This window comes from Chlorocebus sabaeus, chromosome 23 (assembly GCF_047675955.1).
Source record: "Chlorocebus sabaeus isolate Y175 chromosome 23, mChlSab1.0.hap1, whole genome shotgun sequence".
In the NCBI taxonomy this organism is placed as follows: domain Eukaryota; kingdom Metazoa; phylum Chordata; class Mammalia; order Primates; family Cercopithecidae; genus Chlorocebus; species Chlorocebus sabaeus.
In genome coordinates this window covers 62,794,013-62,810,498 of record NC_132926.1, presented here as the reverse complement: position 1 = coordinate 62,810,498, position 16,486 = coordinate 62,794,013, and the positions used below count along the sequence as shown (strand labels likewise).

The 16,486-nt window shown below is 37.0% G+C and overlaps 1 protein-coding gene across 5 annotated transcripts in view; it reads left to right on the top strand.

The window, feature by feature from the left end:
• The window catches only part of DMXL1 (Dmx like 1), a 181,779-nt gene that overhangs the window by 23,393 nt on the left and 141,900 nt on the right, over positions 1–16,486 (top strand). For all 5 annotated transcript variants that reach the window (XM_038008726.2, XM_038008720.2, XM_008014213.3 and 2 more), the window contains 4 exons: positions 1,711–1,836; positions 5,668–5,739; positions 8,633–8,711; positions 13,939–14,071. In XM_038008726.2, the coding sequence (XP_037864654.2) occupies positions 1,711–1,836; positions 5,668–5,739; positions 8,633–8,711; positions 13,939–14,071 (410 nt within the window). The remainder of the gene's footprint in view (positions 1–1,710; positions 1,837–5,667; positions 5,740–8,632; positions 8,712–13,938; positions 14,072–16,486) is intronic.

Genomic DNA, 16,486 nt, shown 5'->3' with positions numbered 1-16,486 from the left:
AAGGCCCTGTTGGTGCCATGGAAATAGCAGGAAACCAAGAATCAAGAGATCAGGTTCTGAAGCCCACTCTGCCATTAAGACGCTATCAACTTATTTGGGCCTTGATTTTCTTTTCCATATAGCACATTCATTTGTATGTTCTCTCAAGTGCCATTTTAAATATTTTTTGATAGCATATACAGAATAATTTTGGTTTTGGTAGGAATTAAGATAAAGTATATATGAAGTATTTTTTTTTTTTTTTTGAGATGGCGTTTTGCTTTTGTTGTCTAGGCTGGAGTGCAGTGGCGTGATCTCAGCTTGCTGCAACCTCCACCTGCTGGGTTCAAGCGATTCTCCTGCCTCAGCCTCCCGAGTAGCTGAGATCACAGACATGCATGACCACGCCCGGCTAATTTTGTATTTTTAGTAGAGACAGGGTTTCTCCGTGTTGATCAGGCTGGTCTTGAACTCCAGACCTCAGGTGATCGGCCTGCCTCCGCCTGCTAAAGTACTGGGATTACAGGCGTGAGCCACTGCGCCCAGCCTGAAGTATAATTTTTAAATATATGTGCTTGTGCAGAAATGAGGAGCACGTAGAGAGTTGATAAAAACTTTATGAACTCAGGTTGGAAAACAGTTTGTGTTAAATGTTTTATTATTGTAACGTGTTCCAGCCTATAATATGAATCCTAGGAGAACAACCATGTACCTGTAATGGAAGAAACTCCTGTGATCAAAGAAGGTGGTAGGGGAAAGGACACACACAAAAAGAGTTCTAGTTGGGAGAGTTATGTTAACTGTTGTAAAATTGAAAAAGAGCTATGAAATGCCTGCCAACAAGTCTTGAACTGTGTATACTTTCTTTTGTTGTGGTGACTGTTTTTGTGAAATCAAATGTTTCATTTATTCCATTTATAAATTATTAGCTGCATTCTAGGCCCTTGTTTTAGACTTGAATAATAGAGTAGAGAACAAGATGAACTTGAATCCTTCCTTTTTGGTATTTAACTTTTAATAATAGATATGGACAATAAACAAGACACTTAAAAATTGTGATATATGCCATGAAGAAAATAAACCGTAATGTGATAGAAAGTAATGGGAGAGATAGTGGTTGGGAACTGTGACCTGAATGTTGGAAAACAGCTAACTAGAAAAGACCAGGCAGATAAACACCTTGAGATGGAAAAAGGAACAGAAACACGAGCCAACTGAGAGAAGGAAAGAATAGCTTAGATGGGTTTATGGAAGGACCACCATTTAGGATATTGACCATGGTAAGGTGTTGAGATTTTATTCCAAGTGCAGTGAAAAACTATTGAGGGGTTTAAGCAGGGAAAATTACTTGGTGCAATAAACATTTTTCAAATATCACTCTTTGTGGAAATGCATTAGAGGGAGGCAAGAATGGAAGTTCACTATTAATAGTAGGACAGGAGAGAAATATCGTGGTTTGGTTTAGACAAGGGTCATTCATTGGAGATGAAAAAAGTGGACAAAGTTGATGCATATTTTGCAGATAGGACTGACAGAATTTGCTAATAGGCTGTATATTGCGAGGTAAGGGAAATAGTTCCAAGTAGAGATTTTTTTTGAAGAAAACATCTAGAATTGGTCTTTTAAAACATTTATTCTCCCTGCCTTAAAACGTGATAGTTAATACTAGTATTCTACATGGTAAATGTTTCCTTGACACTTCTATCATTTTTATTTTATTTTGTTTTTTAGGCTTATGCATCTGGATGTGACATTGTAATACTGGGAAGCGATTTTGAAAGATTACAGATAATCCCAGGAGCTAAACATGGAAATATTCAAGTGGGATGTGTAGACTGTTCAATGCAACAAGGCAAGGTTTGTAATCTTGTAATATACAAATTTGTTTGGAATATGGTTTTTGTCAGGATAATCTCTGAAGTATGTATTTCCTATTGAATTAGAGACTTGGGTTTGTTTCAAAGATAGTGTAGCTAGAAAAATTTTTGGCTCTCGGCCGGGCGCGGTGGCTCAAGCCTGTAATCCCAGCGCTTTGGGAGGCCGAGACGGGCGGATCACGAGGTCAGGAGATCGAGACCATCCTGGCTAACACGGTGAAACCCCATCTCTACTAAAAAATGCAAAAAACTAGCCGGGCGAGGTGGCGGGTGCCTGTAGTCCCAGCTACTCGGGAGGCTGAGGCAGGAGAATGGCGTGAACCCGGGAGGCGGAGCTTGCAGTGAGCTGAGATCTGGCCACTGCACTCCAGCCTGGGTGACAGAGCAAGACTCCGTCTCAAAAAAAAAAAAAAAAAAAAAAAAAAAGAAAAGAAAAATTTTTGGCTCTCTAAGATGCATTCCAAGAGTGCCAGAAATTCTATTCTTACATAATTTTAAATTATAGCATCATCTTCTCTGAGAAAGAAATATAGTACTTACTGATATAGAATGAGTCTAAAGCTTACATATTTAAAAGGTGACTGGATTGGGGGAAAGGAGTAACAATAAATCTTCAACATTTACAAATAAACTAAAGGAAATGATTTAGAGTTTGTTTGTTTGTTTGTTTGTAAACAGGTAGTTATCTCCTTGTAACTTCTGTGTAACAAGGGCTGTGCAACTTTGTGGAAATGAAAAACTCTTCTAGAGTTTATAATATTCTAAGCCCATAAGAAAAGTGAAAAACTTTATCTGTACTTCTATTTGCATATGAAAAGTAAAAAGTAGCCTTGAAAGTAAAATAGTAACAACAAAAACAGAGGAAACAAAGTATAAAATTCTTCTAGATCAGGTTAAATACAGTTCCTGTAGTACCAGAATGAGAAAGTCATACTAGTAGGCAAGGCAGCATAATATATAGCTTAAAATAACTCCATGTAGGCATAAATGGTAAGGTCTATGTATAGTTGTAGCAAGACTGGACTGAACTTTGCAAATATACTCATATGGTTCCACTAGAACATTTTGTGTAAGGAATCAAAATCGTCATATGAGTCCAGGAACCCAATCATTTGTTTCTAAATCTAATCTTCGTTTGAGGTAAACCTTCTAGTATTAAAAGTTGCTTCCTGGGACTTAAAGATACTAATTATAAAAGGAGTTTCTGTTTTCTCAATCTTTACGTATTTGTTGGACTACTATTTTTGTTACATGGTATTCCTTCCCTTTAATATAGTTACAAGTATCCCCTATCTTTTGTTGAGGCCTCTGATGACTTCTTGCTATACAACAAAAATGCTCTTTATTATGGAATGCTGAAAATCCTTTATTTTTTTATTTTTTTTTCTTTGAGATGGAGTCTCACTCTGTTGCCCAGGCTGGAGTGCAGTGGCGCAATCTTGGCTCACTGCTGCCTCTACCTCCCCGGTTCAGGTAATTCTCCTACCTCAGCCTCACGAATAGCTGGGATTATAGGTACCCGCCATCATACCTGGCTAATTTTTATATTTTTAGTAGAAACGGGATTTCACCATGTTTGTCGGTCTGGTCTCAATCTCCTGACCTCGTGATCTGCCCTCATTGGCCTCCCAAAGTGCTGGGATTATGTGAACCATGGCGCCCAGCCTATCCTTGAGATTTTGGTTTTCATTCTCTTCATGTTTGTTTGGTCTCCTAGCTCTTCTGTTCTGTAATCTTTCTTAACTGTATAAAAACTTGCTTAATACTATCTAGACTCACATGGAGTTGGTTAATGTTAAAAATCTAATTTAATACTTTCCAATATGTGCTATCTTTTTGTAATAGACTATATGACAGTCCAGGTTAGAATGAAGAAATCATGGCCAGGTGTGGTGGCTCTTGCCTGTAATCCCAGAGCTTTAGAAGAGTCAAGGTGGGCAGATCGCTTGAGATCAGGAGTTTGAGACCAGCCTGGGGCAACCCTATCTCTACAAAAATAAAAATAAAAAGTAAATAACCGGACGTGGTGGTATGCTTCTGTAGTCCTAGCTACCTGGGAAGCTGAAGTGGGAGAATCACTTGAGCCCAGGAGTTCCAGCCTGCAGTGAGCTCTGATTGCACCATGCACTGCAGCCTGAGTGACAAAGCAAGACCCCATCTCTAGAAAAACAAAAAGAGGAATTAAGAAGTCATTTGGTTTTATAATCATTCTAATGAAGAAATATTTTCTTCATTTACAGATGTCAGTATTATCATAGTGGTTCCTTAAAGTATCAGGAAGAAAATTGGCAGGTTCTGGTACCCGGGGACTTTTGACTGTTTGCATTTAAGAAGGAAATGTTCTTTGGGAAGCCAAGACAGGTGGATCATGAGGTCAGGAGTTCAAGACTATTATGGCCAAAATAGAGAAACCCCGTCTCTACTTAAAAATACAAAAAATACAAAAAAAAAAAAAAAAAAATTAGCTGGGCATAGTGGCAGCCACCTGTAATCCCAGCTACTCAGGAGACTGAGGCAGGAGAATCGCTTGAACTCGGGAGGCAGAGGTTGCAGTGAGCCGAGATCCCGCCATTGCACTTCAGCCCTGGCGACAGTGTGAGACTCTGTCTCAAAAAAAAAAAAAAAAAAAGGGAATGTTAACATCATAGGCACCTGTATTTTTATTACTGCTGTTTTTTTCTTCGTACTGTACTACCACCTAATTCATTTTTCTGAGAAAATTAATCCTCATTTATCCTGTTATTCATCAGCTTCAAAATATTCTTAGCCCATTACCTTGGAAAAGTTCAAATTGTTCACCTTGGTGTGAGGCGTTTTACAACCTGGTTCAGACCTGCCTTTTTAGTCTCAGGTACCCTATTCTGTTAGAAGGAGCACTCTCTTCTTGGTGGGATGGTGGTCATTCACCTCTAAACATGTATTACCTCTTTTAATGTTTACACCTGTGTTCATACTATGCCCTATTTATAAAGTTGAATACTTGCTGCTTTTTGAAATCCCACCCATAATTAAAGGCCCAAATTAACACTTCCTCCAGATCAGTGCAGCACAAGTGAGATCTGTATCCTAAGAACTCAGAACGCTTAAAATATCCATTCACAGTTTTTTTCTCCATATGTATGTTGTGTCCTCATTTCTTACCTTCCTCTTTACTAGATCATATGTTCTTTTTTCTATCCCTGATCCATTCATTTAATCTCTCTCTGTCTGTCTGTCTCTCTCTGTTTGATTTCTGATATTTTGATGTTCTTCATATGAGACTCACTCAAGTTTTAGTAGTAGTTACCTTATAAAACAGAGCCAGGAAAGGTTGTGATCCATCAATTTAAAGAGTAAATTCAAAGGATAAATAAAGTAGAATATGTTTTAAAATGTACTCAGGAGTTTCCAGAGGAATAGACCTAAGTTATATTTTTGAAACGTTAATATACACTGACAGAATTATGAATTTTGAGGATGGATGACAACTATTAACATTTACTGTGCCTATTGTATGTCACTTATTATATGCTAGGTATTTTACAAATGTTATTTCAACCCTCAAAATAATGCTGTTAGGAAGATAGTGTTGTGCATATTATGAACACTGATACGGAAACTAATGTTTGGAGAGATTAAGTTGCTAGTTACATAGTAAGTAGCAGTTTAGGATTCTAATGCAGATGTGATAGTCTTCAAAACTGACATTCTTAAGCATCAGTGAGTGAAATTGTGTGTATTGGCATAAAGTTACAGTATTTATTTCTTTGCTTTTTTTGATTCATAAGTTCATATTCATATCCCTGATAAGTTCTTTTTTTCTTTTTAAAAGATTGCAGCATCTTATGGAAACGTTATCTCCATTTTTGAACCAGTTAACCTACCGAAACAAAAGAAAAATTTGGTCAGTAATTTATGATTTTTTCTTTTAGGAATTGAAATGTGTTAAGTGTTAAAAGAGCATAAAATCAGAGTGATCATTGAGTACGTCGGTATAACTTATATACTATAATTGAACCTACATGTTAAATTCCATTTTGATATTAAAAATATATTTAAATTTTTCATTGGGATAGTTAAAATAAATCGTGCCAATGAATTGTTAAAATGCTTTATTATTTTATTTCTGAAATTTTAAATTTTATAATATTTCAAGAGTCAGTAACCTAAAGTTTGGCACTTACTTTATTGCTAGTATCAAATACCCTTGTCCAGCCATATGTAGTACTTTTTCTTTGTTTTATAATCTACCTTTATACAGGTTTTTTGCCTCTTCAGGGCTTAACTTTCTTGCATTATTTAGATCATGTAATATAATCGTTAATAGGTCAGTGAATTTTTTTTTTATAAGGAAGCTGTACTCAGAAATAGTTCTGAAAACTGGTTACCCAATAGTTTATAAATATTTGGATCATGTTAGTAGATTTTATAGGTTCTTTAATGCTCATGCCTGTGGTCTTCTCTACTTAAGAGGCTGAGGCAGGAAGATTGCATAAGGCCAAGAGTTTGAAACCAGCCTGGGCAACATTTTTAAAACAGTTTAGCCAGGCATGGTGGTGTATGCCTGTAGCCTCAGCTGCTCAGGAGGCTGAGACGGGAGGATCATTTGAGCCCAAAAATTTGAGGTTGTGGTGAGCAATGATTGCAGCACTGCATTCCAGCCAGGGTAACACAGAGAGACCCTGTCTCTAAAAATAAAAATAAAAACAAACCATCTGAAAGAAGATAAGTATAGTGTCATTGAAAGAGCAATGTTTTGGGGGTCATAGGACTGATTTATATTTCTGGGTCTGTCTAGCTAGTTGGTCTTAGGTAAGTCAGCCTTATGAAATTCTTTGCTCAACTCTCAAATTGATTAATATCTATTCAGTCTTGATAGGAATATTATTAGGCTAGCATGTCAAAGACCATTTAGAAATACATTAATTATAAAGGACTATACTGTTTTAATAGCAGACATACCTTTATATATCTTTTGATAGTTTTCATATCATCTTCACTTAGCTCATTAGTATTTTACAAATTACTTCAAACCTAGTTTGTACAGCTATTATTTCTTCTTTTTACGAATAAGGCAGTAAAGTAGGCTCAAAGAATATAGTGACTTGACCAGTGAAACAGCTGTTAAGCCACAGAACTAAGAGTAAAACCATCTGTATTGATTCCTAGGTGTGAGCGTCCTTTTCTTACCTTGTGTTGATGAAAACTATTTTCTGAGTTAATTGATATTTATCTTTAAATTTCACGGAAGTAGTGTTCACACTTCTGATTTCTATTTGTTTTTACAGATTGCCTAGTGAATCCAATATTTGAGCCTCTTAAAGGCTTAAGAATTAGTAATTGGCAGTACTAAAAAGAAATTTTTTAGGTGATTACCCCACCCAGCCCAATTGAACAGTGTATTTCAATACTCAATAAATATTTATTAAATAAAATAAGTGGCTTTTGAAAATCACTATGTTATGTTAAAATGCCTTTATTGGGAAAGATAAAATAGAGAATTTCAGTGTTTGCCCATTTTCTCCTTTACTAATTATGAATATAATGTATAAAACTCAAAAAGAGGCTGGTTTATTGGCTTATCAGCACTGACTTTGCAGAAGGGATAATAAAAACTTGAAGAAGGGCTGAAGTGGATCAAATGGTAAAGTTACAGACTTGAAAGATGTATAAAATCTATGATTCTAGAATATAGTCTCAGAATCTTCAGATCCTTGTAAAAATATTTCCTTTTCTTTGTATATTACAGAGTATTCTTTTAAGATGGTGGTCTTCATGAGAATTGCACATCACAACTACTGTTGGGTATATGCGCCCAGATCCTGCCCTGGGAATTTCTAAATCTGTAGCTGTAGGATTGTGTCAATGCACTTATATGTCTTGTTCTAGAGAGGGTTCTGGTATGTACTGTGATTGAAAGACATTCCTGCAAGACAGTGTTTCATGAAAGCATATTCTGTAGGTCACCTATGTCAAAATCACCTGGGGTGTTAAAGTACAGGTTTCTGTGCCCCATCCTGAAACTTTTGAACCTGAATTTTTGGGCACAGGTCTTGGAAATTTGAATTTTTAGTAACATCTCAGGCTATTCTTTGTTGTACCAAAGTTTGAGAGTCACCACATTAAGAGAGTATGAATCTTAATCTGTAATTGGGCTGTGAACTTAGCTTAGTGTAGGCCACAACCTGAATTTAAAAAGAGAATGAAAGTATCAGAGTATGTCACATGTAATAAGGATAAACGTAGGTTGTATTTATTTGTATGTGTATGTGTTCTGGGTCACAATACATTGTATATTTCTTACTGATTTGCAGGCAGAAAAAAGGGAAAAATTTTGCTTTAAGAAGTTGTAAGGCGATAAATTATATAGTAGTATCAAAACGTTACATCTTTTATTCTGAATATTCCCATATACCATTATGATCTCAGATGGGGATAAAACAGTAAAGGAGAAGGAAACATCAAATAGTAAAGCCACAGACACATTTAAAATTAAATTTTTAACTGTAACTGTAGTAATAATAAATTAATAATTAAATCTGAGGTTAATAATACTGTTATCCAAGGTAGCATATGGTTATTGGCTGTTTATATTAAAGATAGAATTTTGACCACCAGTAATGGATATTCTCTCACACGTCTTCTTTATCATATATTCTCTATTTTTGTTGACTGAATTTAACCTTTTGTTATCTTTAAAATTGTGTTATTGTAAGAATAGCAAGCGTAAACGTACACATTTGACAGAGAAAAGATGCCAATCATAATGGGCTAAATGACTCTTTTCTTAATTTTAGGAATTATATAGTCAGTGGCAGAAAAGTGGCCAATTTTTTCTGGAATCAATAGCACACAATATAACTTGGGATCCCACAGGTAAGAAAATAAGCAGGATTAACTAAAATGAAATATCATTTGCCTAGTTGTTCTTATTTTTATTACTCTCATGTATTTTACTTCTGCTGTGTGTAAGATTGTGGGGAATACCAAAGAGGTAAAATGGATTACCCTTTTAGAGTTTATACTGAAACAAAGACAGATATGCACTGTAAGAAATGAGAGAATGTTCTAAGTGCCATAATAGGATACCCATTGTTTTTGGAAAGAGATATTTCTCTGGAGAATTAAGGTTTTATTGAAAAGGAGTCTTTGGACCTGAGAGTAAACAGACTTTAGCAATGAAGGTTGAGTAGATGGAACAGGAAATAAGTGAAGTTTAAGAAAATATATGCCGAGCGTGGTGGCTCACGCCTGTATTCCCAGCACTTTGGGAGGCTGAGGTGGGCAGATCACCTGAGGTCGGGAGTTCGAGACCAGCCTGACCAACATGGAGAAACCCCATCTCTACTAAAAATACAAAAAATTAGCCAGGCATAGTGGCGCATGCCTGTAATCCCAGCTACTTGGGAGGCTGAGGTTGGAGAATTGTTTGAACCCGGTAGGCAGAAGTTGCAGTGAGCTGAGATCATGCTATTGCACTCCAGCCTTGGCAACAAGAGTGAAAATCCATCTCAAAAAAAAAAAAAGAAATAAAATATAATGAATATTTGTATCAATTATCTATTTCTGCATTAGAAAAGCATCCTCCAAAATGATGGATGGCTTAAAACATCCATCATTTTGTTGCTTATGATTCTATTGGTCAGTAAGGCTCTGTGGGAATGGCTTGTCTATTGTTCCATGTGGTAGTGACTGAAGCAGTTTATCTGCAGCTAAAAGATCCAAGAAAGGCTTTGTTCACATATCTGGGCCTTGCTGCTTAGTATCTACTGCAGTGCCTTTGTTCTCCTCCACATGGCCTCTTCTATGGCTCTCTCTAGCAGGGCAGCCTGGATTTTACATGGTGGCTGCATTCTGAGAGTGAAAGTGGAAACTACAAGGAAGTCCCAGAATGTTATTCCTGCCACATTATATGGTCACAAGTCCAGCTAATATTAAGGGATGGGAGACATAGACTCCACCTCTTGATGAAAGATATGGCAAAGTCATATTACATGGGGGCATCAACATAGGGAGACATAATTTATTGGGAGCCATTTTTACCATTCTACAAAAGTGACCGAAGGCACAGAGAAAGAAAGCATAAGATGCATTATAATAAGGATTAGTACTTCACTGGGCTGAGTCTCAGTGGTGGTAAGGAGATAAGACCTTACCGTGTTATAGGAGACCTTTAAAGTCATGCTAAAAAATTTGAATTTAATTATTTATGGTTGTCTAAAAACTATAGATTTTCAAAATAGGCTAGTAATGTAAGATTTATGGTTTTGCGAGATTGGTCTGCTAGCAGTGAGTTAGAAGGGTCAGTGGCAAATGGAACAGGAGAAGGAGTGACCTTTGGAGAGGTTGTAGTATCATTAGTCTGGATGAGAAATAAGAACTTATTTCAATGCCTTTTCCATAGTAGGTGCTCAATTAATATTAAATGAATTAATGAATAGTGAAAGGTATACATGGATGTGAAATGTGTTTAGGCAGTAGAATTGACATTACTTGACAACTGGATTTGAAATTACTTTGAGAGTATCTATGACCACACAAAGAGCAATATGTAGGAGTTAGAGGTAGTGGAACATAAGGTGTTAATTGGATATGTGGACCTTGAGAAGCTTGTATATCATAAAGCAATGTATAGACATTTGAATCTAGAACATAGAAAGTTATCTTTAGGGCTGGGCACGGTGGCTTACACCTGTAATATCAGCACTTTAGGAGGCTGAGTGGGGAGAATTGCTTGAGCCCAGGAGTTTGAGACCAGCCTGGGGCAATATAGGGAGACTCCATCTCTACAGAAAAATTTTTGGAAAGTTAGTCAGGCTTGGTGGCCAGCACCTGAGGTCTCAGCTACTCAGGAGGCTGAGGTGGGAGGCTTGTTTGAGCCCAGGAGGTTGAGGCTGCAGTGAGCCGTGATCGTGCTACTGCATTCTAGCCTGGGTGACAGCAAGACCTTGTCTCAGAAAAAAAAAAAGTTATCTTTGGAACATAGAAATAGAAGTCATCAGAGAGAGAAAAATATTTTTAGATGGTGTTGGTAAACTGATTAATGCCTTTCTTTTGTGTCCAAATTTACTATTGTGTCTTGCCTAAATCATAAGATTTTCTGTTTTAGACTTTTTATGCTTTTTTCCTGCTTTAATATCTGTAATATTCTGCTTTAATGTCCATAATTTAATATCTGTAATATCTAATTCTTAGAGTTTGAAATCAGTATACCATATTATATCTTACCTACTTTTGTTCCATTCCATACCTGGGATTAATTTTGTATTCTGTATTAAATTCTTAATCTTCTATGGGATATCTTAATTTATCTTCAGTTTATATTAAGCAAAATAAAACTTGTATTTGTTGGTAAGTTCAAAAGTGGAATAATGAACATATTTAAATGGAATGTTTCATTACTTCTTGTGCTTTTTTTCTTCCCCTGTCTGTGAAACCTTCTATCTAGTTGCTCTACTATTTATTGAGCTTCTGCTTAGTACCTGGCCTGTGCTAGAGACTTTGTGCATATTATAGCTAATCCTTACAACAACTGTATTTAAACCTCAAATTTTGTAGATGAGAAAAATGGAAACTCAGAAATTGCCCAACTAGATCAAATTCACATGGCTAATTAAGCATCTTACTTGGGATTTAGACACAGGGATTTCTAATCTAAAGTCTATGCCAGAGATCCACTTTCCTTTTGAAACAAGAAAACGAGGGCCAAGCATGCTGGCCCATGCTTGTAATCCCAGCAGTTTGGGAGGCTGAGGTGGGAGGGTTGTTTGAGCCCAGGAGTTTGAGACCAGCCTGGGCAACATAGTGAGACTCTGTCTCAGCAAAAAATTTTAAAAATAGTGATTATTCTAGAAATAAACGTATCTATAGTCTTTAATTGCCAAGGTGAATGCCATCTTTATTGTCAGTTTTTTTTTTGCCAAAATTGCTTGTCTTTTGTGTGAATGATAGCACGACCTTCTACTTAATTCCCAAGTCATAAAGTTGGGAATCTGTCCTTTAAACCTCTTGTTTTTTCCTTGTATTTATTTGGTGTCAAACCTTGGCAATTCTTTTTTTCATTTTTTTCTTGAGACAAGGTCTTGCTGTATTGCCCAGGCTGGACTGCAGTGGCACAGTCATAGCTCACTGCAGCCTTGACCTCCCAGGCTTGAGTGATCCTTTCACCTTAGCCTCCCTAGTGTCTGGTACTACAAACACATGTCTAACTAATTTTTGTAATTTTTTTTGTAGAGACAGGGTTTCACTGTGTTGCCCAGGCAGGTCTTGAACTCCTGGGTTCAAGCAGTCCTCCCACCTTGGCCTCCCAAAGTGGTGGGATTGCAGGTGTGAGCCACTGCACCCAGCCTTGACAATACTTTTTGAAACGGCTTTCAGATGCTTGCTTTTTAAATATTTGGTTGAGATCCTTATGATTTACCATCTGAATTTTTTATTTTTTATTTAATTTTTTAAGGCACAGTTTCACTCTTCTTGCTCAGGCTGGATTGCAATGGCGTGATCTCAGTTCACTGCAACCTCTGCCTCCCAGGTTCAAGCGATTCTCCTGCCTCAGTCTCCTGAATAGCTGGGTTTATAGGCATGCTCCACCATACCCAGCTAATTTTGTATTTTTAGTAGAGATGGGGTTTCTCCACGTTGGTCAGGTTAATCTTGGACTCCCAACCTCGGGTGATCCACCCGCCTTGGCCTCCCAAAGGGCTGGGATTACAGGTGTGAGCCACCATGCCTGGTCTACCATCTGAATTTTTATAATTAATTAACCAGGTTTAATAGTTTAATAGTTGGTTAGCCACACATTTATGTTTTCCTTGATGTTGTCTGTCTCTGGAGTTGTTTTCTAAGAAGTACTTTTAACCTTCTTTTTATACTAGAGTCTTTGAAATCTCAATGAAAGTTACAGATTATCTTTCTGGAAAAATGCATATATCGTATGTGTGATTTTTGTATGTTATCTCAGTAAAGGGGGACTCACAGGCCTCGCCATCTGTTGACTGCCCCTCCTCCAGTTAAGCCTTCTTGTTCTAAAATACAGATCCAGTTTTGTAACAACTCCCCCACAATCCCCCACTGCCACTTGAAAATCTTTTACTCCCAGCTACCTATAACCTAGTCCAAACGCTATGAACTTGAAAAAGTCTTCACAGTCTCACCTTGGCATTTTTTCCATGGTAATTTTTTTTTCTAGCCTTTCCATGTATGTTATTCCTTAACCTATACCAGATTAAGAGGCATTCTTAGGAAAATATATGAACTTATATGTCTTCATGCCTTTGTTCATGTTAGGTTTCCTTTCTGAAATGCCTGTCTCTTCTGCTTATTCATCCATTAAGGACCAGGTTGCATTTCATCACTTTTCCTGGCACTTTTACTACAGGTACACATTGATGTCTCCTTCCTGTGGGCTTCCATAAAGCTTTGCACACATTTCTATCATGTATGTAACACTTTTACATGGTATCATATTTCCATGTCTTTCTACTGAAATATGAATTCATGAAAAAGGGCAATGTTTTATTTGTCATTGTATTTCCAATGTCTAGCACAGTGCCTGGGACAAAGAAGATGCTCATTAAATATTTGTTAAATGAGAGATTATAAGATTTCTTCCTTTCTATCTCAAGCTATTTTAACAAAATTAAAATACAGCCTTCTCCTCTGTTCCTCAAAATATATTTTTTTGATATTTGACTTTTTTAAGAAGTTTTTTTTTTTTTTTTTTTTTTTTTGAGACGGAGTCTGGCTCTGTTGCCCAGGCTGGAGTGCAGTGGCCGGATCTCAGCTCGCTGCAAGCCCCACCTCCCGAGTTCACGCCATTCTCCTGCCTCAGCTTCCCGAGTAGCTGGGAGTACAGGCGCCCGCCACCTGGCCCGGCTAATTTTTTTTTTTTGTATTTTAGTAGAGACGGGGTTTCACCGTGTTAGCCAGGATGGTCTCGATCTCCTGACCTCGTGATCCGCCCGTCTCGGCCTCCCAAAGTGCTGGGATTACGGGCTTGAGCCACCGTGCCCGGCCAAGAAGTTGTTTTATGTGAAATTCTTGAGCATGTAATTTAAGTCACTATTAAATATCTAAATATAAATGATGAATAATTTTTTTTTAGGCAGTCGTCTTTTAACTGGTTCGAGCTGTTTGCAACTCTGGTCCAATACGAACTTGGAGAAGCCAACTGAAGATGAAAATTTAAATAAAACAGATCTTAACTTTGGAGATTGGAGATGCATTTGGCATTGCAAGTAAGCAATTAATCAGGGGAGTAAACTGATAAACCTATTGTTCTATGTGGTTTTATTATAAATGTATTTTAGTTGTATAAAACCACACTGACATAAAAAAGTGTTACTTTTTAGTCTATGGTATGCTTTTTCTTATACACAGATAATTTTCTATTTCCTGTGTTCTACAAATACATTTTTTAAAAATGTCAAATAAAATAGGAAGAAACATAAATGTGTAAGGCCTATATGAAGACCATTAAATACAAACTTGCCAAATTATATAAAAGTTAGATGACTTTCATGCTTTTGAATGGAAGACTTCCTATTGTGAAGAAATCTATATTTCCCACATAATCTATGTATTGAACATAATCCTTACCAAAATCTGAGTGGAATTTCTATTGAGCATAGTTCTAAGCTCTGCTTAAAAGGACAACTATGGGAAAGTCAGAGAAATTCTGAAAGAAAAGAAGAATAAAGATATACAGTATAGTAAAATGAATTCTCATGCCACAGATGATCAAGCATTTTGTTATTGATGTAGGAATGGACAGATTAGGATCCAAGATTAGACTCTGAAGTGCAATGATGCGAGGCTCACTGCAATTCTTACTGCCTCCCCGGTTCAAGCAGTTCTCCTGCCTCAGCCTCCTGAGGAGCTGGGATTACAGGCACGCGCCACTACACCCAGCTAATTTTTGTATTTTCAGTAGAGACGGGGTTTCACCATGTTGGCCAGGCTGGTCTTGAACTCTTGACTTCAGATGATCTGCCTGCTTCAGCCTCCCAAAGTGCTGACATTACAGTTGTGAGCCACCATGCCCAGCTGTAAGGTAGTATTTTCTAGTAGGGAAAACTAGCTAGCTCTGTAGAGGGGAAATTAAGTTAGAGTCTTTCATACCTGATACCAAAACAAATGTGAGATGGAGGAAAAAATTTCTATAAAATGAAACAAAAATATTAGAGGAAAATACAGGTGAGATTTTATATTTTAGAGCTACATTGTCCAGTATGGTAGCCACTAACTGCATGTTATTATTGAGCACTTGAAATGCAACTAGTCCAAACTGAGATGTGCTGGACTTCAAATATTTAGTATTAAAAGTGTAAAATATCTCTAACATTTTAAAAAATATGTTGAAATTAAAATTTTATATATTAGGTTAAATAAAAAATATAATTAATTTCGCCTGTTTCAACTTTTTAAAAAAAGTGTGACTGATAGGAAATTTAAAAATACATGTTTGGCTAAGTTTGTCATTTATGTTATATTGCTATTTGACAAGAAATGCTGCTTTAGAGTTAGGGAAAGACCAAGAATGACTCCCAAACTGGAAATGGATAGGCTAGGAATAATTAATAGTTCTAACCGTATCAATAAAACGTTTCTATAAAGCAAAATGTCCACAAGGAAAGAAACACAAACATGAGGAGAAATATGTGCAGTTTTGGGCAAATGCGTTTTTAAAAGTAGGCCTTAAATTAGTTAGAAAAGAACAGGTATCACAATAGTAAGCAACTTTGGGCAATGGAGAGAAAATTTTAAGAAGGTATAGAACATATTAACAATAAGTGCGATAAAAGGTGTTCTCACTTGAAATCAAGAATGTGAAATTTCAGAAAAAGGATGAATCTTATGTAATAGTGTTTAGAGAAATAGGTGCTCTTGTATACTGTCAATAAGGGAGTAGAGTACAGTTGGTATTATTTTTTGAGATGGAGTCTCACTCTGTTGCCCAGGCTGGAATGCAATGGTGCGATCACAGCTCACTGCAAGCTCCACCTCCCGGCTTCACACCATTCTCCTGCCTCAACCTCCCAAGTAGCTAGGACTACAGGCCCCCACTGCCACGCCTGGCTAATGTTTTCTATTTTTAGTGGAAACAGGGTTTCACTGTTAGCCAGGATGGTCTCATCTCCTGACCTCATGATCCTCCTGCCTTGGCCTCCCAAAGTGCAGGGATTACAGGCGTGAGCCACTGCACCCACCCTGATATTGTCTTTTTAGAGCACACTTTGGAAGTATGATTCAACAGGCTTAATTTTTTTCATATCCTTTAAATAAGTTTTCCAGGTTTCATTCATTCATTCAACAAATATTTGTTGAATGGTTCCAGGCTGCTTTAAAGATGCTTAGAATATTGTGATGAACAGATAGGGGTAGATAGAAAATAAACCAGTAGACTGGTATAATAGGATCTTAAGTGAAACTGACTAGATTTATATGAAGTGGTGATAGCATAAATATCACATACCAAAGTAAGGCAGACGTCCCGTATGTAGAATTTACAGAGTAGATTTCAAAGGAGTTGGTTCCATGTATTTTGCAATCCTCGAATAGGTAATGGGTTAACATGTAGAAAGGGAACAGAATTTTGCATAAATAATTCTTTAGAAAGAACTGTAGGCCAGGCATGGTGGCTCACGCCTGTA